Below are 20,821 nucleotides of genomic sequence, written 5' to 3' on the forward strand. Positions count from 1 at the left end.
GATTCGGGTCCGTAGCCCTTCCAGCTGATGAGGTAGTCAACTGTTGTTGTCATCCCTCCGCCTTTTGCTTTGGTTCGGCGTAGTTTGTGGTTTAGGACTTGATCGATCTCGAAGTGTTCTTCGTCGTCGATCAAGTCTGGCGGTGGCGGGGGTGGTCGCTGCTGGTTGGGGAATGCTGGCGCGATGTACGGGGTTAACAATGATTCGTTGAAGACGTCGTGGATTTTCCAAGTTTGTGGCAAGCGTAATTTGTATGCGCTTGGTCCAATGGCTTTTACGATTGTAAAAGGGCCTGTACGTTTATCATCGAGTTTCTTTTTTGGTCGTGGTAAGTGAAGGTTTGTTGTATCCAACCATACTTTGTCGTTTGGTTGGTATTCACGATGGGCCCGTCGATGTTTATCATAGTTCTTCTTCATCGTTGTCGCCGCTTTTTCCAAGGCTGTCTTTGTCTCGTTGTGAATCCTTTCCATTTCTGCTGCGAAAATTGATGATGCGGGTGTGGTTGTTCGGCGGCGATTCGTTTCTGTGATGTGTGGGTGACGGCCGTAGTTTACGAAGAACGGTGTCTTCCCCGTCGCGGAGTGTACACGGTTGTTGTGTTGGAAGGCTGCCAAGGCAAGCCATTCAGTCCAGTCATCCTGTCGGTAGTTGATGAAAAGTCGTAAGTACTTTTCGATTTCCTGATTGACGCGTTCCGTCTGCCCGTCCGTCTGCGGGTGATAAGCTGTTGATGCGTTTTGTCTGATGTTCAGGATGCGATATAAGTCGGTGATGAATTTCGAGACGAATTGGGGCCCTCTGTCGGAAATGATGACTTGGGGCATCCCATATTTGGCGTACACCTCGTCTCGTAGGATTTTGGCCCACCCTTCGGAGTTTAATTCCGTGGAGCACGAAATTGGAATGATCGCCTTCGAGAATCGGTCAACAACGACAAGGATTGCGTCGTACCCGTTACATTCAGGAAGGCCGGTGATCATGTCGACTGAAATGTGAGTCCATGGGGCAGAAGGTGTCTCGTTAGGATGTAACGGGGCGGCTCGTGCTTGTGTCGAGGATTTTCCTCGTTGACAAGCTTCACAGGCTTTTATGTAGGCCGTTATGTCGTTCCCCATTTTTGGCCACCAATACTCCCGTAAGATGAGCTCCTTTGTTTTGGCAATGCCCGGGTGTCCGGCCGTTACGTGATCGTGGCAGGTGGCGATGATTTCGCCACGTAACTGTTGGTCCCGGGGTACATAGATCCGACCGTCGTAGTGGATTAGGCCTCCTTCCTTCGTCATTCCTCGTTCATGATTGAGGGAAGGGGCCACCCGTTGATCCCACTTGTGACTGTCCCGTGTCGCGCTCTTGATTCGCTCATGTATTTCCTCCTCCGTTGGCATTATCATGGCACGGAAATGTTCCGGCCTTAATAAGGTTACCCCCTCGTTATCTGTGCTTCCTTGATCGTGGTCGGATCGGCGACTTAATAGGTCAGCCTTTTTGTTTGCCGTTCCTGCCTTGTGATGAAGGGTATATTGATATTGACTGAGTTCCGTCACCCAGCGGGCTTGTCGCTGATTGAGCTTCTGGGGTTGTCGGAAGTACCGTAAGTTCTGGTGATCCGTCCAGACTTCGAAAACTTCTTCGGCCCCGATAAGGTAGTGACGCCACTCTTCCAGGGCGAGCATGATGGCGAGCAACTCCTTGTCGTAGATTTCGTAGTTTCGCTCCGTTACAGTCAGAGCCTTGGAGAGAAAGGCTACGGGCCGCAATTTTCCGTTTTGCTCCTGGGAGAGAACGGCCCCTATTGCCCCTTCACTTGCGTCCGCTTCCACCCTGAATTTCCCTTCCTGGGTTGGAATGGCCAACACTACATCCTCTGCTAATCGTCTCTTGAGATCCATGAAGGCTTCTCGTTGGGAGTGCCCCCAGTTCCAGGGTGCATTGCCCGTCAATTGTGTCATTGGACGGACGATCTTGCTGTAGTCACGGATGAATCGTCGATAGAAGTTGGTGAATCCAAGGAATGACTGTAATTCCTTTTTCTTGCTGGGTTCCAGCCACTCGGTGACCCCTGCTACCTTCACTGGGTCCATCCGAATGCTTCCTTCGCTAATGATTACTCCGAGGTACTCTGTCTCTAGCACCTCGAACTCGCATTTCTCCGCTTTGAGGAATAATTTGTGCTTCCTCATGAGGGCTAGCACCCGTCGTACTAGGCTACGATGTTCCTCTTTGGTTTTGGACATGATCAAGATGTCGTCGAGGTAAATCGTTACTTTTCCAGTGGAGATGAGTTCTTTGAAAATATCGTTCATCATCCATTGGAAAGTAGCCGGGGAATTTGTGAGTCCGAAGAACATTACTGTTGGTTCGAACAGCCCCCGGTTGGTACGGAATGCGGCCTTCCACTCGTCCCCTTCTTTGATTCGGACGTTATTGTATCCCCATCGTACGTCGAGCTTCGTGTAATATCTGGCACCCCGAAGTTTGTCCATTAGCTCTGAAATCAGGGGTAATGGATACCGATTTTTGATCGTCATCTCGTTGAGTTTTCGGTAGTCTTGGACCGGTCGGAGTTTTCCATCCTTCTTTTTGACGAAGAAAAAAGGGGATGCCATAGGGGACTTTGAGGGACGGATTCGGCCACTCGATAAGTTCTCGTCCAGGAACTTATCGAGTTCCTGTTGCTCATGGTGCCCGAGTGGGTAGGTCTTGCAATCCAGGTTGGCGTTGGCGTTCGGAATTAGTTCGATTGCATGGTCCCAGGGTTTTGGGGCTGGTAGCTCATCGAAGCTCTCCTTTTCGAACAGATCCTTGTAGTCCCTGGCCCATTCAGGTACCATCTCCTCGAACGTCTTTTCTTCTTTTCCCTGATTTGCCTTGGCGGCCAGGTCATTCGCGTGATGGACGGCCCGTATGTGGATTTCCCTTTCGAGATCCACTGCCAATATGGTCTCTCCATCCTCCATCTCCTCATCCCACCGGTCTTCCGGATCTTCGTCTGGTAGTTCAAACGGTATCTTCCTGCATCGACAACGGGCGAAGGTGATTCGACCGGTTTTCCAATTGATTAATGGATTGTGGCGAATCAGCCAGTCATGGCCGAGGAAGAGTTCCTTCGTCCCGAGATCCGTCACTGCCAGATCGATTCGTTCGGAGTGGTCTCCGATAGTCAATCTGAGTTCGACGAACTCGGTGATGGATCCAGCCTGATTTTTTGTTCCGTCGGCATTATATACAGGTATTGGGGCTGCTGTTGCCCTGGTGGGGAGTTGATGCTTGTCGACGAAGGCTCGATTGATTGAACTCCCTGTACAGCCGCTGTCGATCAGGGCGGTTACCTGATGGGTGGCTCGGGAGGTCAATACTTCGATTTGTCCCTTCGTGGTTAAGTCTCGTCCGGGGGTTTTGGCTCGTAGGATGTACTTCTTGGGCCCCCGGAGTTCGTCTAGCCATTCGAGGGCCCGACATCGTTCGGCCTTCCTGATTCCTTCAATCAACTCGTCTACTACTTCTTCGGTCCTTGCCCGATGGATCCAGTTTCGAAGTACGGCTTTTGCCGTTGCTTCGTCCTTGGCTTCTCTGATGGCCCTCCACGTCCATTCGGTGTCGAATGGTTTGAGCCATGTGGCGGGACTCTCTGTCCCTGTTCGGCCCGCGGGCGTTTGAGTTTCTTTTTGCGATTCATTGGTGTGTCTGGAGAGTAACCGTGGTATATTCGAATGCGTAGTAGGAGGCGACATAGATGTAACTACAGGAATACTATTAGCCCGACTAGCGGCTATTGCTGACACACCGTTTAGTCCTTTGGCCAGTCCAGTGGAATCGCTCACTGGCTGGCCCCGTCTTTTACTTCCTCGACCTTGGTTTCCTTTCCAAGGTCTTCTTCTTCCTTCTGAAGTTCGGCGATCTGGGCCCGTATGTCTTCTCGGGTTCGCTTCTTCTTCGGGCAATCTTTTGCCATGTGCCCCTTCTGTCCGCAATTAAAACATTTTCCTTCCTTCTTCATGCGATCGATGTCCATCGGCTTCCCGGCCCCGGTGTAGGTTGTGCCGGTTCCGGTTTTCTGCGCGCTATATGCTGGGGTGGTGGCGTTTGAGGAGCCCAAGGTTTTTCCGGCAGTTTGCCCCGGCTTATTCGGGGTTGGCGGGGTCGACTTTTTGGGGAACTCCTGTAGCGTCGTTGCCTCCGCTTTCTGCCTTTGTCGCTCCTTGTACATCTCGATGATCCGTTCCTTCCATTCATTATATCCTACGGGCATCAGCATTTTGACGCCCATAGCCGAGATCATCGTGAGGTATGAGGAGGGGACTCCTCGCTTGAGCGCCTCCACCATTCTTCTGTCGTTTGCCGTGTCCTCCCTGATTCCGGCGAGCTTTGCAAGTCGTTCTAACTCGTCGAAGTAGTCGGTAGCCGCTTTGTCCCCCATCTTGTATTCCTTGATCTTCTGTTTGTGTACCTCCTGTACTGCGGGATCAATGAATTTGTCGTTTAACATCCGCTTGAAGACTGGCCACGAGGGATACCGGTAGTGTTCCCTGGTGGTGGATCGGAAGTTCGGGGAGATGAGGATCCACCAGGTCTTCGCCTTATCTTCCAGATAGGAGGTGGCGAAGGCGACCTTGTTCATGTCGGTCCCGATGTATCCGATGTAGACTTCGAAATATTGTTCGCAATCCACCAGGAACCGATCGATGTCGTCTGAGGCTCCTTTGAAGGGTCGCGGCTTGCGGAGAAGGTCGGGATGACATTGTAGAACATTAGCGTTGTGCGGGAGCGCCCCCATCGGGTTGGGCCATCCGTCGAACGGCGGTTGCTTCCATTCTTCGGGCGGTCCCGGGAAGGAGTGAAGGGAATGGTCGTCCACGACTGGGCTCCCCTTTGGGTCGGTCACCCGGACAATTACCCCGTCTCGCACGGTGAATCCGAGACGAACGGCCTCGGAGTCGTCTCGAACAGGGTCCTTCCCGCTTGATTCTGCTTGGTCCGGGGGTGGTTGTCCGCCAAGGAGCCGGCTTCCTTTGCCGGTCCAAGGGTTTCGGCTTTGAGCGGCTTGCCATGCCGGCCGCTCTCTTGTTCGGATGAGTCGTGAAGCCGTGCTTCGGGTGGACGGGCTGTCGTCGGCCCGACTCCGGATGGAGGGGGCGATGTAGACGGCTCGTCTTGTTGGTACGGGGGGAGTGCGCGGCATTGGTGCCGGCATCTTTGGTTTGTTGTTGGGCCGATATGGCGGTATCGGCACGAGGGGGTCCTCCGGGTGTCGTCGCCCGTATTCCCTCCATGCATATTCCGTCGCGGCGTACTGTAGAATTTTCTCTTTTTCAGCGCCTACGGCGTACCTGTATTCGAGTCCTAAGGACGTCGCTCGCCAGCGCTCGTCCTGCCATAAGTAGTTCCTGCCCTGCTCGTACAATTCCTGATACTCCTTGCTTCTTGCTCTCTCAATTTCTTCCTGCAGTGCCTCCTCGTCTGTATCCTCTCCTGCCCGTTCCATCCGTTGTCGATATGGTTCATCACTGTCCTCGTCGTCCTCCTCGTCGCCCTCGTCCCCGCTGTCCCCTTCCTCGAGGAGGGAACTGACGGGCGGGTCGTAGATGGACGGTACGGGAGGACGAAGGGTCGTTGGGGACCCTCCCGTTGACTTGGGTGCTGGGCCCGGCGTGAGTGCTGGGCCCGGCGTTTCCTCGATCACTAGTTCGGGCGATTGAAGGGCTTCTGAGCCGACTGTAGCGCGTCCCTCCGCGCGCTCTCGTTTCCTCCAATTCTCGGCTATAGCGGCTGAAGAGTCGCTGGAACTCGGGATTGAGGAATTGTCGAGCGACCCTGCTGCCCAGGAATCGCTGGAGAGCCCTGTCGGAGACGTGGGCATTGTCGGGTACTCGGAGCCTACGGGCTCCGAGTACGGAGTCAGCGTTGGAGGAGATAGTGTCGGTGCGGGCGGGATATTCAAGGGTGACAGGTCGGGGTCTTCCGGCATTTCCTCGCCTGATTGCCTCGTTCCAGCTAACGATGCTGGCGGGTCCTGTCCATGGGTCGCTTTCTGAGTCGGGCTCTCTGAACGGGGATCCGGCATCGGAGCGGAGCTCATACTCCCTAGGGGAGGCTGAACCCATCCTTTCGACCTCCTCCCTCCTTCTCTGTGCTCGTCCTTGTCGGTCGTACTCTGCGGCTTCATACCGCTCTCGGGCTTCCTCCCGAACGTAGTCGGCGAGCTCCTCCTGGGTTCACCTGATTGCTTCTTCTCGTTCTCGCTCTTCGTCCTGCTGCTGCTGTCTGACGGCTTCATCGTAGTTAAAGGGGACACTGAGGTCCCACCCCGGGAATATCCTCTGGATAATCCTCCTCGTGGCGGCCCTTCCCCTCTCGCTGGCGGTTTCAATCTCGGGCTCGCTTCCAACGTGGAGGTGTCGGAATGGGTCGCCTGCCGCGGAGATGGCGATATCTGCATTGTCGTAGTCTGGGTGGATATCTCTTCCTCGCGGATTGTCGACCCCCAGCCTGCTGACGGACGGGCTGGAGCCGGAGTTGGGCTCGGTGGGAGTCTCGGGGGGGTTCTGGGGGGAGTCGGGGCCTTGGCGGGGTCTCGCAGCCATCCGAGCGGCATCAAGGGAGTCCCTAGCACGGTTTCCAATCCCTGAGGGAATTGGGGAGGCGGGATGCTCAGGGGATCCTGCCGGAGTGACGTAGTTGGAGACCTTGGCGGGCTCCTGAGCGACGTTCGTCGTCCACGGGTTCCGGAACCCTGTGAGAGCAGGGTGGCGGTCTCCGACGTGTCGTCGGGGGTGTTCTGGTCCTTCCTCCTCGTGAAGGCTCCTCTGATCCGGGTTGCTATTCCCGGCTTCTGATATGGGTCCCCCTTGCGGGAAGAAGGACGTTCTGACGGAGGGGGGGATGTCATGGAAAGGGAGATCGGGGGTTACGTTTCGTAGAATTCGTTGAATCTGCTGGAATGCTTGGTAGTGCCTGACTATCCAAGCTGCTACTGATTGTCGTCCGCGGCAGAGGGTGATGATGGCGAGAAGTCCGAGCAAAGTTCCAATGATGGAAGCGATTAGCTCAAAGAAGTCGTGATTGAGGTCGGCGGTTGTTACTGGCGGCATTCGGTTTCTCAGCACAATTGGGCTTGAGAAAGAGAAGGTGAAAGCTTCGAGCTAATTGTTAAGCCCAAGCGTCATGTGAGCGAAAACACGTGATAAACAGGTGTTCCTTCGCACTTCGAGGAATCACCTGAGTTCACTATATATGTCTTCGGTCGGTGTGACTCAAGGTCAGATTATAGACTCGAGGTAGAATGGTGTGTATAAACTTTAGCTCGAAGCTGGGGTATACCAGCGAGAGCTGTCGGCCTTAAATACTATACAGGTATCGCTAAGAATATAACTACCTATTGTGTCGTTCTGTGTCTATGGTGCCCGTTGCCCTTGGGCATCGTTGTTGTACATAACAAGGTAATTGTGCGTCGTCGAGCGTTGTTGTATCTAGGCGGCTCAGTTGTGCTTACTAAGCCTTTTCCCATGGTCTTGTGCTATGACTAAGCATAAATAGGGGTGAAAACGTAGAAAGAAAGGAAAAATCATAACAGATCCAGAATCGGTATGGAGCTCATACTCCCTAGGGGAGGCTGACCCCATTCTCTCGATCTCCTCTCTCCTTCTCTGTGCTCGTCCTTGTCGGTCGTACTCTGCAGCTTCGTACTGCTCTCGGGCTTCCTCTCGGACATAATCAGCGAGCTCTTCCTGAGTTCACCTAATGTCCTCCTCTCGCTCTTGGTTCTGCTGCTGCTGTCTGACTGCTTCATCGTAGTCGAAGAGGACGTTGAGGTCCCACTCCGGGAATATCCTTTGTATAATTCTTCTCATGGCGGCCCTTCTCCTTTTGCTGGCGGTTCCAGTTTCGGGCTCACTCCCCACGTGGAGGTGTCGATATGGGTCCCCTGCCGCGGAGATGGCGATGTCCACGTTGTCATAGTCGGGATGGATATCCCTTCCTTGCGGGTTGTCGACCCCCAGCCTGCTGACGGATGGGCTGGAGCCGGAGTTTGGCTCGGTGGGGGTCTCGGGGGGGTTCCGGGGGGAGTTGGGACTTTCGCGGGGTCCCGTAGCCATCCGAGCGGCATCAAGGGAGTCCCGAGCGCGGTTTCCAACCCCTGAGGGAACTGGGGAGGCGGAATGCTCGGGGGAGACGGCCGGAGTGACGTAGTTGGAGACCTCGGTGGGCTCCTGAGCGATGTTCGTCGTCCACGGGTTCTGGAACCCTGTGAGAGTAGGGTGGCGGTCTCCACTGTTTCGTCGAATGGGGCATCGGGGTCCTTCTTCCTCATGAAGGCTCCCCGAATCCGGGTTGCTATTCCCGGTTTCTGGTACGGGTCCCCCTTGCGGGAAGAAGGACGTTCTGGCGGAGGGGGGGATGTCATGGAAAGAGAGGTCCGGGGTTACGTTGCGTAGTATTTGTTGGATGTGCTGGAACGCTTGATAGTGCCTGACTATCCAAGCTGCTACTGATTGTCGTCCGCGGCAAAGGGTGATGATGGCTAAGAGGCCGAGTAATGTTCCGATGATGGAAGCTATCAACTCAAAGAAGTCGTGGTTTAGGTCTGTGGTTGTTACTGGCGGCATTCGGTTTCTCAGCACAATTGGGCTTGAGAAAGGGAAGGTGAAAGCTTTGAGCTAATTGTTAAGCCCAAGCGACACGTGATCTGACAACATGTGATAGACGACGTGTCCCTTCGCACTTCGAGGGATCACGCGAATCCACTTATGATGTTGTTCTTGTTCGGTGTGTCACAAGGCCACGTAGTGGCTCGAGAGTAGAATGGTGTGAATATAAACTTTAGCTCGAAGCTGGGATATACCAGCGAGAGCGATCGGTCTTAAATACTGTACAGGTAGTGCTAATATTACGACTACTTATTGTGTCGTCCTGTGTCCATGGTGCCCATTGTCCTTGAGCATCGTTGTCGTACATAAAAGGGTAATTGTGCGTCGTCGAGCGTCGTTGTATCTAGGCGGCGTAGTTGTGCTTACTAAGCCCTTCCCATGGTCTCGTGCTATGACTAAGCATAAATAGGGGTAAAAAGGGAAAAGAAATGGAAAAATCGTAACAAGTTCATGGGGGGATTATAATGTGATAAAAGTAGTAACAGAAAATATAATTATCTTCTCCAATGAATCTACTGTGTGCAATTAGCAATAGCACACACACAACAGTTCTGGATCTCTCTAAGTCTCAAAGCTTTTCATTCAAAACAAGAGGTGGCAACAGATGTTGCCAGGCCTCAAGGCAAAGGTACTGTAGCTCAATACAATACATCAAAACAATCCCACAACTCTCAAAAAGGTTTCAGGCACAGCTCAGATCAAATCAAAATTCCTAACACACACAATACATGACTTAAAGCTTCATGCTCTAAGCAGAAACCAATTACAAACATGTCCACAAGTGCCAAAGAGCTCAGATCTCTGTACACAAGCTTCCAAACTGATCATAGACTTACAGGATTCAAACCTATGTGATTCAGAGACACTAAACACAATAAACACCATCTGACAGACCCAAAGGGTTTGAACCTCTGCCAACCTGCAGAAATAACCAAAAAGCACACACTAATCAAGCCAAATAGTTTGAACCTCTGCCACCTGTAGCACTGTGCATTGCAAATACCTCAAAAACTTGAGATGATGTTCTTCAGACACTGCTCTCTCATTCTCAGGTTAGAGTGCAATCCAAAACCTCTTATCAAATTGAATTCAAGTCTCTCACAAGCTTCTGTGCCTTGCTCAGTTCTCAGATCTCTCTTAATGATATCAATGACAAGTCTATTCTCTTGCCTAAATTTACAAACACAAACCCAGAGCTAGGGTGCAAGGCTTTCTGTGCCCAATACACTGCAACTGTGGGGAGTTGGAAACTTGTATTCTACTCATACCATGCAGTATTTAAATACTCTACTGTGGTGCTTACTAATACAACCCTACTATAGTATCTTCAAAGTACAAGACTCTGTTCTGGATCCCACAGATATTATTTGCATGGATATTGCAGTTACTATGCTTATTCTGTTCTGGGTCAGGACTGTGCCCACTGTTTTCTCACTAGCTGACATCAGCTAGCTGGCCTAGCCAGGTCTGCTTGCTTTCTTATTTCTCCAGTGAAGCATTCCAACACTGGAGAACTGTTCCAGGCCCCCAGAGTTATCTCTCATGTATGAAGTCAGCTACAATGACTATGTTCTCTTTTCCAGTGTCCAGACATTCCATCTGACTCACAATATGCACCACCTCTGGTCTGGCATGCATCAATTAATCCACCCAATGGTTATGTGTCATACCTGAGTATAATGTAGGGTCTCTCGCAGTATTATGCATGCTAAGGCACCATAATTATGTGTGCAAGTCTCTGAGCATTATGCATGCTATTCACCCTTTGGTAGTATTTCTCTATTTGTTACTTTGTTGTCATCATTCCATTTCTCTGTTCAACACCCAGTTATTCAGATACCTTTCTTTGGATCTCAGTTCTCTGTTCTAAGGCATGTCCCATCACTACATCAATGGATGTGCATCCTTGATCAGTGTGATCAGAATTACTGATTATATTTCAATCATACTCTCTTTATTTTTAGCATGTCTTCTTGTAATGGTATTAGCACATTTAGAGCCAAGTGCTGGGACCTCACATGCAGTCTAACCCCTCTGGTATTAGTCTATCACTAGGCCATGCACTCTGCTTGTTGTTACCTCAGTTTAGCATCATAATAGCTATGTTTCTTTGTGCTCTAGCCCTATTTTCAGTTACATGCTTAGTGGACTGGAATATAGTCCACATATTCTTAATTTTTGCAAATTTACATGCCTGAACATGGAGAGGGCATGTCACTGGTTATTTGTCATACAACATCATCTGCTGGTGTATAAAGCACAAAATTATGGAGGACATTCATATACACCTTCCATCATGTCTTTCTTTGCTATCTGTCCTGCACCCCCAATGAAGTTGGGCTACTACCATGTTTTGTCCCCTCTGGTGAGTGTTCATGTCTCGCCCATACAGCTGGGTGCGATGAGCATTGGTGACAAATGGCACAAGCTCGGGTTTGGTAGTATGGACAAGGAGGCAAGCTTCAAAGTCCTCGATGCATATTTTGATATGGGCAGCAACTTTATTGATACAGCCAATAGCTAGTAAGCGCTATCTTGATCTCTCCGTTGACAATATTGTAAATCTTCGTAGTCAGGACGAATCCTCGGAAGAGTTCATCGGTGAATGGGTCGAGAAGCGGGGCATTCGCGACCAGCTGGTCATTGCCACCAAGGTAAGGCGCATTGAATCGTATGAGTTGGTCGACGTGCTCATGATGTTTCAGTACACGATGAATTTCAAGCGCGGTAACCATAGCATTCAGCAAAAGGTCAACTACATCGGAAACGGGAATAAATCTCTCCACATCTCCGTCAAAAACAGTCTTACAAAGCTGCGCACTGACTATATTGATATTCTCTACGTGCACTGGTGGGACTTCGAGACTTCTATCGAAGAGGTAATGAACAGTTTGCATAACCTCGTTGAGGGGAAAGTTCTCTATCTTGTATGCATATCCTCCTCCCTTGTTCCCTTTCCGTTGTTATCGTCCCGTAGGGAATCTCCGATTCATCTGCATGGGTCGTATCCCGCGCAAATATGTATGCTCAGGTCCATGGCAAGACACTCTTTGCGATCTATCAAGGACACTGGAGTATCTTGGATCGCTCTTTAGAGCGTGACATCATTCCTATGGCGCGCACTCTTGTTAGGTCATGGGAAGTCATTGATCGTTCTTATGTTGACAGTGGGGTTCCGTAGGTTTGGCGCTCGCCCCGTGGGATGTCATAGGTGGCGGCAAGCTACGCACGGATGCAGAAGGGGAACAAAGGAGACAGTCGGGAGAGACGGGCGTATTATCGTTGGACGAGGTGGCTGGGAGAGGAATGAGAACGAGAAGAAGATTTCGAGAGCACTGGAAAAAGTTGCTGGCGAGGTTGGTGCCAAGAATATTCGCTCTGGTGAGCTCGTTTCTTCACATTGTCATGTGCTTTTGATAATGGTAGTAGTGTTAGTTGCTCTAGCATACGTGATGCAGAAGGCGCGGTATGTTTTTCCTCTCGTCGGAGGTAGAAAGGTGGAGAACCTTGTAGCGAATTTGGAGCCGCTCGATATCACGCTATCAAAGGAGCAGGTAGAGTATCTGGAGAGTGTACAGCCGTTTGACCCTGGATCCCCTAATGTGATGATTGTGAGTGTCTGAATTCTTCAGTGGGTTGATTAATGACTGACTGGTTATCTAGGGTGATGGGTCAAGCTATAATATGTTCATGGCGACGACGGCGCATATGTCGAAAACAAAGGTCTCCTTATCCTTACGAAATGTATCTGAGGAAGAGGAAAAAATGCCCTCCCGCGAGTCAATGCCTACGCGCCCACTTAGGAGAATATTTCCGTCTATCTTTGATCCTCCAAGGAGGAACAATAGCACGTCTACGGGGACCACTGGTATGAGCGCTCTTTCAAGTGTCGGTAGCTGTTCTGACAAATCATCTCAGCACGCCGCTAAGCGCCTTCCGAGGATCCACCGTTTGAAGAAGCCGGGCCAACTGCGCGTGTTTGGTAGATATATGTTGACGAGAGTACGATATATGATACTGAAATGGTCGCCAATGAAAGGGACAAAGTCAATATCCTCCTCGTTTTTGTGAGCGGGTCAGTTCGATGTTACGATATTGAACGTTTACATATTACAGGCGGGATCGTTCTTCACGGTCGTGAGTGCTTTCATTGTACAATCCTCTTCGAATCTTCAGCCAGACTATGACAAACTGTCTGCATATCTGCTGTTCGACCTCGTGAATATACAGCGCGCATTGGCAAATGGCACCTCGCTGGATGGTATCAGCGCTTCACGCGCAGATCCTGTGAAGCATTTCATTCCAAAAACCTTGGACTCGTGCGTAAACGGGTTATGGTTCGCGAGTCTTACACTCAGTCTTGCCACCGCGTTGTTTGCGGTACTCGCTAATGAATGGCATTACCATTATCTATCACCTATCAGTGGGGACCGGCAGATTCGCAGTCGTATTCGACAGTTTCGTTATATGGGCCTTCGTTGCTGGCATGTCAGTGGTTTCATTGCTCTCTTGCCATTGATGTTGCACCTATCCCTCGGTTTGTTTCTACTGGGCCTCATTCTTTATCTTTTACCCCTGCAACTGGTCATTGCACTGCTGACGGGAGCCATAGCATTGTCGACTTTTGTGGTGTATGTCACTACCAACATGCTTCCGATGATATACCCACAATGCCCGTACAGGACACCGGTATCATCTGTTTTGTACGCCATTTTCATTCGGATGCTTGGACAGTTCCCCGCTGTCTTGAACGCGATATCATCATCTCTTTGGCCTCATCGTCACACCTTACAGCTTGTCGAACTCCAAGCGGCAGAAACGTCACATGCCGAATTCGACGTCGGAGCACTCCATTGGCTGTATACGGTATCATCGAACTCGTACATGCACCATCTCGTTATCCAGGCTCTATCTGGATTGCCTGCTGACTGCGAACGGTTTGCAAATAACCTCTTTGAATCTCACTGGCGTGAGATACGCGATGAGAAAGAAGATATGTTGATGGATTGTATGGAGAGAGTTCTGAACCGAGACGGGAGCTCTACTCGGTGGATTCCCAAGGATATTCCAGATATCGACCGTAGGGTTGAGCAGCTTCTCCGGCTGGAGATTCAATTTCCTCCCTTACGCCGAGAACCTCAGTTCGGAGGGTATGATCTGGATCTCTCGAACAAGTACATTTACTTTGACGGCTTATCGATAACCCTATCCTCTCTCGAAGCCACACACATTCGAAAGCCTACACAGTTACCATCGCAGAAGCAAGTTGCCATGAATGCCTTATCCCACAATGATGTTCACCATCCTGTCGTCTGGAAGAGCCTATTCCTCCGTGCAGTTGATCAAGGATTATTTAGTCGCACGAGCGATACTGTACTCAACATCGATATGTGTTTCAACTTGGTAGCCTCCCTATTTCTCCCTGCTCGTCCTTCGTCTGCTTCGTGTATCACCACTTTAGCGGATACCGCAGCTGAATGTTTTCCGGACGAAGTTCTCGACAATCTTCTCTCTTTCTTCGAAAATTTCGATCTGTATCAGGAGTCAATGGATCATCGACCAAGGCTTCTTCTCTCAATCATGCGTCTCTTGGTGCTCAACTGGGAGCACTCCGAGTTAAATTTGATTGACGTACATTCGAGTCGACGTCGCTTCTTCCATTCTGATTCTACGATCACCAAATATTGGCTGTTAATTGTCGCATTGTATGCGATCAGTAAAGGCATTCAAGATCCAGATACTGTTCCTTCTCCGTTCTGCCATCGCGGAGTATTCGAGGCGACACTCTCTTATATCACATCAGATTTGTTCATCGGAACTTCTATGCGTTCTCAGAATGGATCAGAGTATGGGACCCTCGTTTGGACCTGCCGTGTTCACGCTCTTGCATGTATAGCTTGGTTTATCGAGCGTGGCTCTGACTTTGGCGTCGTTGTACCTCTCTCTGAATGGGCCACGAGGGCTGTGTTTTCTAACCTCCTTCGCGTCGTGGACCAGAGTGACGAATACTATCAATACAACACACAGCGCATTCCTTACCAGCGTTTTGGCTCTCTGTTTGGCGTAATCAGCTTTTTAGTGGGTCAGGGACTCTCGGGAGGGATCTGCCATGCATATGAAACTTTCCAGCAGGAAAGAAGTTTGCAGTATATCGCGCAGCACAGCACACTTCACATATGGTTCATTGAAGGACTGCAGGGCTATGTCAATCTGCTTTTTGAGGCGACTAACGAGACGGTCACAGGGAATCACACAGGTATTCAGTCGGAGGTTCTTGAAATGCATATCGAAGACCTTCATCAAGCGCCCGTTATTCTGACAATTTGCATGAGCATCGCGCTCAATGGCATCCCACGACGTCCTATCTTATCTGCCCTGGCTTCAATCGCTCCTGACCACCATGAATGGAATAAATTGCTTGATTTCGTGGAACGGCGCATAGATAACGACGCCTTCCTCGAGAGCTACTACTCTGACAGTCGCGAAGTGATACCGCCAGGTGATGCGAAACGTCTGAAGAAGAATCTGAAAGAGGTTGTTGATGTTCTGACCGACTGTGTTGGGACAGCAAAGGAACGCAATAGCAGCATCTACTGGGTAGGCGGCTGTTCTGAATCTTCCAATTTTCCGTCAACTGAAGACTTTAAAAGCCATTAATGAAGCCATACACTGGCACCGGGTCGTTGGAAACTCATCGTGGATTTCGATGGCGGAGGTGGAAGAAGAGAATACTCGGTTCTAGGAAGCTCGAAATGGGAGTCATGGAGAAGGATATCGAGCAAGGATAATTTGTAACCTTGTACGAAAGATCTGAACAATTGTTATAGTCAATCGGCCCGACGCTAGACACGATTAAATTATCATCATCATTGCACGTCACGGAACCGCTTGCGCGTGACGGAAGGAAGTATAAAAGATGTGGCACTACGACATCCCTCGACTTGCTAAACCACCCATACCCCCCTTCAAGAGGCGCTTACCCACTTGGAACAAGCCCGCAGTAGAACTTGAAAAACTTCTAAGTGGGAAGACAGTATTAGTAGCCCTCTCAAAAAAACTCTCCTCTCCCAAAGCATAGGCACCGCATAGAATACTTGAGCACATTACAAGCAAACATAGCAACCAAGGTGATAATCGATCCCATCATCATATCATCATATTTGATTTTGTGACTATATCCTTGACTTGTCCTTGATGTCAGAATGTTCGACTTTTAAGACCTTCTATTAGCCAACCAACGTGTTCCTATCCAGCGAGATCGATAACTAAGAATGTTAACATTGGATACGAGGACCACCAGCTTGATGAAAGCGCCAGACTAGTTTAAGCATAGAACTTTAGATGTCTTTCTGTGATGCGCAGTTTAGCATCGCCAGCTTAATGTACGATACGATTCGACCCATCTATTCCTTCTACTTTCTGTTCCATCGTAGTAAGAATAACAGATACAGGAATAACCTACCCCACAGAGAATTCTTTTGGCTCGCAGAGAAAGGTCCGAGTTTGACGGCTGGTCGAATGGATACCCGCGACTGATCCGTGAATCCGATCCGATTAAGATGGGGCCGCACTTCTTTTGTTCTTTCCACCAGCTGTATCAGGCACTGCATTTTCAACGGCGCCTGGAAAAGAGGACCCTTGAAGAAGAGAGGCATCAAAAATGACTCTGGCCTATGCTGTGCTAAAGCACTGCCACCGGCCGTAAGTTTCGCATCCGTTGACATATAATTTGGCCGAAGTCCCGTATCAGGTTTAGGCTCAGATTTGAATGACTATACGGCATGGTATCGCCTTAGGGATTCTTTTGGTGGACATATATGGATGAAGCGGCTCCTTTGGATGGGAGTATGCATGAATATCATAAGACTATTGATGCACTACTTATTTTTGTGCATGCGGTTCTTTCCACTTACCAGGCTCGCGCTTACACTCATTTAGGCGGCTTTATTTTCGGCGGTAGTGACAGCCTTTGTCATTCAAGCATCTCAGAACATGAAACCAGACTATTCCATCATCTCTTCCTGTCTACACCTCGAGCAGTTTCATGTTCTGCCATGTTTACGAGTTTCTGTTTAGTTACAATGCCCAAAATGAGAGCTTGATACAATCCGTCCTTACGTTCCATCCCTCGACCTCCCGCACTCATGGCGCCCTATCTTAGGCTCACCACCTTCTCTGTGGACGAGAATTACTATAAACAGATCTGAAACCCCCGGCGTCGAATTTCCAGCCTTTTACCTCTCCCTTTTCCCATGACCTTCCTCTTAATATATACTGTGTACAGATTACAAGTTCAGCAATGGATCCTCTCGTTTGCGTTGCTGAACACTCATCCCGCTAGTCAGAATTATATCTCGACATAAAACCTGGGGATTTCTCCATATTTTTGTCTCTGGTTTCCATCCTTCCAATAAAATTGACGAAACTCCAAATCAGTATTCGCTACTATGGTCTCTATGATAGATCTATGCTTCCTGCTTTCAGCGACAGTAATCCCTTTGCTTCATCTAGTATAGCACATGCTGTCTTTCAAGATCTCACCAACTCGCATCTGCCTATATATCCGAGGGAGCTGAAGAGCCTTGTGGTATGTACCTACAGCTCCTATGAGTATAATGTAGAACTAACATATTTCGACAGATCATCCTGATCTTATTTCGGATAATGACATCGCCAGTAGTAATGTCTCTTCCACTCCCATCGGTCCCATCGTCGGAGGCATTGTTGGCGGTGTGCGCGTCTTAGCTCTCTGTCCTTATTTCTTTCTTCCTTTTCTGACGCTAACGTCGACGCGTATCTACTAAAAGTGCAGATGGAATTAGTGGACAGGCAAACGGGGACAACGATCTACAATGCGCCTCCGATTTAACTCGGCGATGACACAGATCTCTGACCCTACCTCATTCCACCCCAGCAGTATAGTCAACATGACGAATCACTCACCTCCATTGAGCCCTCAAAGCCCAAACAGACCGACATTGCACTCATGTTCGAGTTCCAGTGACGTGGGAAACGATGGATCGTAATTTGGCTCTATCCACGAAACGCCCACGCTCATGTCTCCCACCACTGCGGAGTCACAGAGAATGTCAGTGAATTTAGGGGACATCATCATGCCTTTCACTGGTTCCCATTCGGACCGCGGAACGGCGTATGACATCGACGCGACTTCAATGTCATCAGCGTCGCATGACACTGGTGGTAATGACAGAAGCGTGGCTCTCTCCGGGAAGGAAGGGATGCAGGCCCAGAACCCAGTGGGGAGTTGCCTCATTCCGTAGTTCCGCCACTGCCACCTAGTGACACTGGGTTTGACATTTCTAGGATAGCTTGCTATATTTCACATTTTGTGGATCTCGCAGGGCTGATAGCTAAGCTTCTGTGGTGCTCATGCAGGTCCGCAGAATGTACTTATATGCATATATTAAAAATGGAAGAATTATTCGCGATGTAAGCTGGAATTTTCCTGAGTAGCGTGTATATTGTGCGGAGAGGATCGTCGTGAAATTACTTCTTCACAAGCATGGCGTTACGTGTGAGTACTCAAGGTTGTTCACCGGGCCGGCTTATTTTCCCTTCAATCCCCACTCATCATGCCATGGTCTATCTTAATTCTTCATGGATGCATGTGTATTTCATTGCACTTCCTTAGGCCCGTTTGGCTAACAACTCTGTGGAAAAGATATGCCCAAAATGCAACCATCGTCATCAAACGATTGTGCGTTGGTTTTCTAATGTCAGAGCTGCGAGAAACCGCTGATAACATCGTGCTTCTTTAGCTCGTATCTCTTCGAAAAGAGTGTGACAAGGACATCGAATTATGTTTGCTAATCCATGCATGTTTCCATTATATTTTTGAGACTCTAGCGATGATGGAAACAAAGTAATCCCTTTTCTTTACTCTGTCATCGCTATGCAGCTTGAAAACTTTTTCAAGCATCCAGTGCAAGAGGCGGAAGGAATCGGGAAGTGCATCTTGTCTGTATTGGCCATTTTTGGATATGTCCCAGGATTTGCGTACGAAAATCCCAGGCAAATCAGGATTTTTTCGCCAAAGATAAGTGATGATCGAGGATCCCCTATTCTGATTTTTCGCTCAAAAAGGGCGGAAACTTCCCTCGAGTCACCTCCTGCAGTAACCGCCACCACCGCTCTGCAGATGGAGGACATCCTATCTTCGTCGCCTGGGGATTCATGTGAGATAGAGATCCCAACCAAACCTTAAGTTTCTTCTTCTCAGGACCATCCAGACGACTGCCTCTCCCACTTCCATTCCGTGCAGAATGAAGCCTCTTTCATGCCGACACCTTTGAAATACCACTTCTCTCAAGGACATAGCCCTTTCGTCCTGTCAAGGGCGGACTCGCCCTTCCTTTCTAGCCACACAGAACCTTTTCTCTCGGACGTTCCCTTGTATTCTCCCGCGACACCATCCACCTCACTGGAGCCGGACTCCGATCATGTATTGGATCCCACATCTTCTTCATCCTTTCTGGAGCATCTTCCTGACCCATCGCTTTCTACTGAGGCGAAAGCACAACCCACTCATCAGGGCCTCTCGCCATCTAGGGACAAGCGTAAATGTCTACAGTCGGACTTGCAGGCGTCTTCAGCTTCTAACTGGGGCACGGAGTTTTTGAGCGATTCACTACGGTCGAGATCCGAATTCTTCTATCACAAAGGCGACGAATCGGATTCTTATATGGTCTACCGCCCTAGTCCAGGACCCTTGACCCCAAAAAAGAGGACTTGGTCGACCGGGACGACGAAGTACTTTGGTGAGAAGGACGGCAGAGGCGACCAGCTGCAGTCCGTTGTGGAGGGCAGTAAGAAAAGTCGCGGAAGGAAAGTTCCTGTTGCTCCGGAGTTCCGTCAAGACGATGAGGCTGAAGCAGAGTCTCACACGGTGATTCCGTCGATTCCGTTCGGCGTGCTGCTGGCAGGCGCTACCAATAAAGACACGAGGCGAAACGTTTGCAGGTACGAAGGATGTGGAAAGTGCTTCTCTCGACATGATAGTCTGATGAGACATGTCAAGAGTCTGCATTTGGTCGAGAAGCTTGCGCTCGACCTTTTCTCTCTTCGGCTCCAGTGCTCACAGTTCCCTAGATGAATGTCCACAAGAAGGCTGCAAGAAGTCTTTCAGCAGGAAAGGCAATCTAAATCGTCATATGCGTACCTTCCATTGAGACGATTGTCTCTCGTGTTGAGCGTTTTTCTTCATCCACAAAGCTAAAAAGTCAACATTCTCTTCTACTCGTCGCTCTCCCTTGCAATGCGTCGGCTATCTGTCCTTTGTATATATATCCATTCTCCACAAAAGACACCGTACCTAGGCATTGAATTCTCTACGCTCACGCTAGAAGTTATACATGTAACAATTTCTCTGTACTCGCTTTGTAATGCATGCCACGAATATTCATCATTCACATTGACTTAGAAACTGCTGCGGACATGAGGAATACTCTCCAATTCGGAGTCTCTGACATGAGAAATGATTTATCTCTGGAAAGTCTCACCTGCACACATGAAGCCAGTTGGCAGCGGTGTCATCAGCACTGCTCTAGGATAACAAGCTCATCTAATTGTGGCCCATGCTACAAAATATGTGTACATCAAATTATTACATGTCTCAGTCATACCAAATTGCATTTGCACAGCACCCTCCATCAACCAGGTCAATGTGAGCTGCAGGTGGCCCCAAGGTCATGGTGGGGTGAGGAAGAGCTCATCAGTGATGGAGCTGTTTTTGTTTAGACTGAACACAGATAGGTGCCCAGTTTCATTGGTTTTGTGGGATCAGGTGGTCACCCAGAAGTAAGTTGCATTGCTGGATACCTGGACTTTTGGTTGCTGGAACAAATCTGAAATTAGTCTTGAGTCAACAGCATTTTGTCCACTTTTTACCTCTAAGATGACAAATAAGTATTTGCCATTGGGATGGACTGTTAAGTGCCTGGGATTGTTTCCTTTGGTGGAGGCATCTGATCAGTTCTCTGGTTACAATGTTGATGCCAAATGTCCAGATCTTGTTATCACTGTCATCTGCAGCATAGAGATACATGGTATTTGGAAGAAGAGCAAGACCATGTATGCCAGAGGAACCTTATGTGAAGGTGTAGTTCTGGGTAATGGAAGAGAAGTCAGCCAGTATAACAGTTCCACAGTCTCCA

The 20,821-nt window shown here is 49.5% G+C and overlaps 3 protein-coding genes across 3 annotated transcripts; 2 read left to right on the forward strand and 1 right to left on the reverse strand.

The window, feature by feature from the left end:
* Positions 1 to 10,944: 10,944 nt before the first annotated feature.
* Positions 10,945 to 12,719, forward strand: BT62DRAFT_983427 (Aldo/keto reductase; the record flags this gene model as incomplete). The annotated part of the gene is made up of 9 exons (XM_043189781.1): positions 10,945 to 11,171; positions 11,221 to 11,302; positions 11,354 to 11,563; positions 11,626 to 11,775; positions 11,817 to 11,921; positions 11,951 to 12,029; positions 12,084 to 12,259; positions 12,312 to 12,392; positions 12,567 to 12,719. 9 exons carry the CDS (start codon positions 10,945 to 10,947, stop codon positions 12,717 to 12,719), a joined length of 1,263 nt encoding a protein of 420 aa, XP_043032936.1.
* A 4,885-nt stretch (positions 12,720 to 17,604) lies between these two features.
* Positions 17,605 to 17,922, reverse strand: BT62DRAFT_1013959 (uncharacterized protein; the record flags this gene model as incomplete). The annotated part of the gene is made up of 1 exon (XM_043178134.1): positions 17,605 to 17,922. One exon carries the CDS (start codon positions 17,920 to 17,922, stop codon positions 17,605 to 17,607), a length of 318 nt encoding a protein of 105 aa, XP_043032937.1.
* Positions 17,923 to 19,473: 1,551 nt separating this feature from the next.
* On the forward strand, positions 19,474 to 19,707 carry BT62DRAFT_849886 (uncharacterized protein; the record flags this gene model as incomplete). Its single annotated transcript, XM_043182470.1, has 1 exon — positions 19,474 to 19,707. A coding segment is annotated over one exon (234 nt), but the record flags the coding sequence as incomplete, so codon positions are not given.
* Between the last annotated feature and the right edge of the window lie 1,114 nt (positions 19,708 to 20,821).

The sequence above is a fragment of the Guyanagaster necrorhizus genome, assembly GCF_019112545.1.
Source record: "Guyanagaster necrorhizus MCA 3950 unplaced genomic scaffold BT62scaffold_73, whole genome shotgun sequence".
NCBI classification, from domain to species: Eukaryota; Fungi; Basidiomycota; class Agaricomycetes; order Agaricales; family Physalacriaceae; genus Guyanagaster; species Guyanagaster necrorhizus.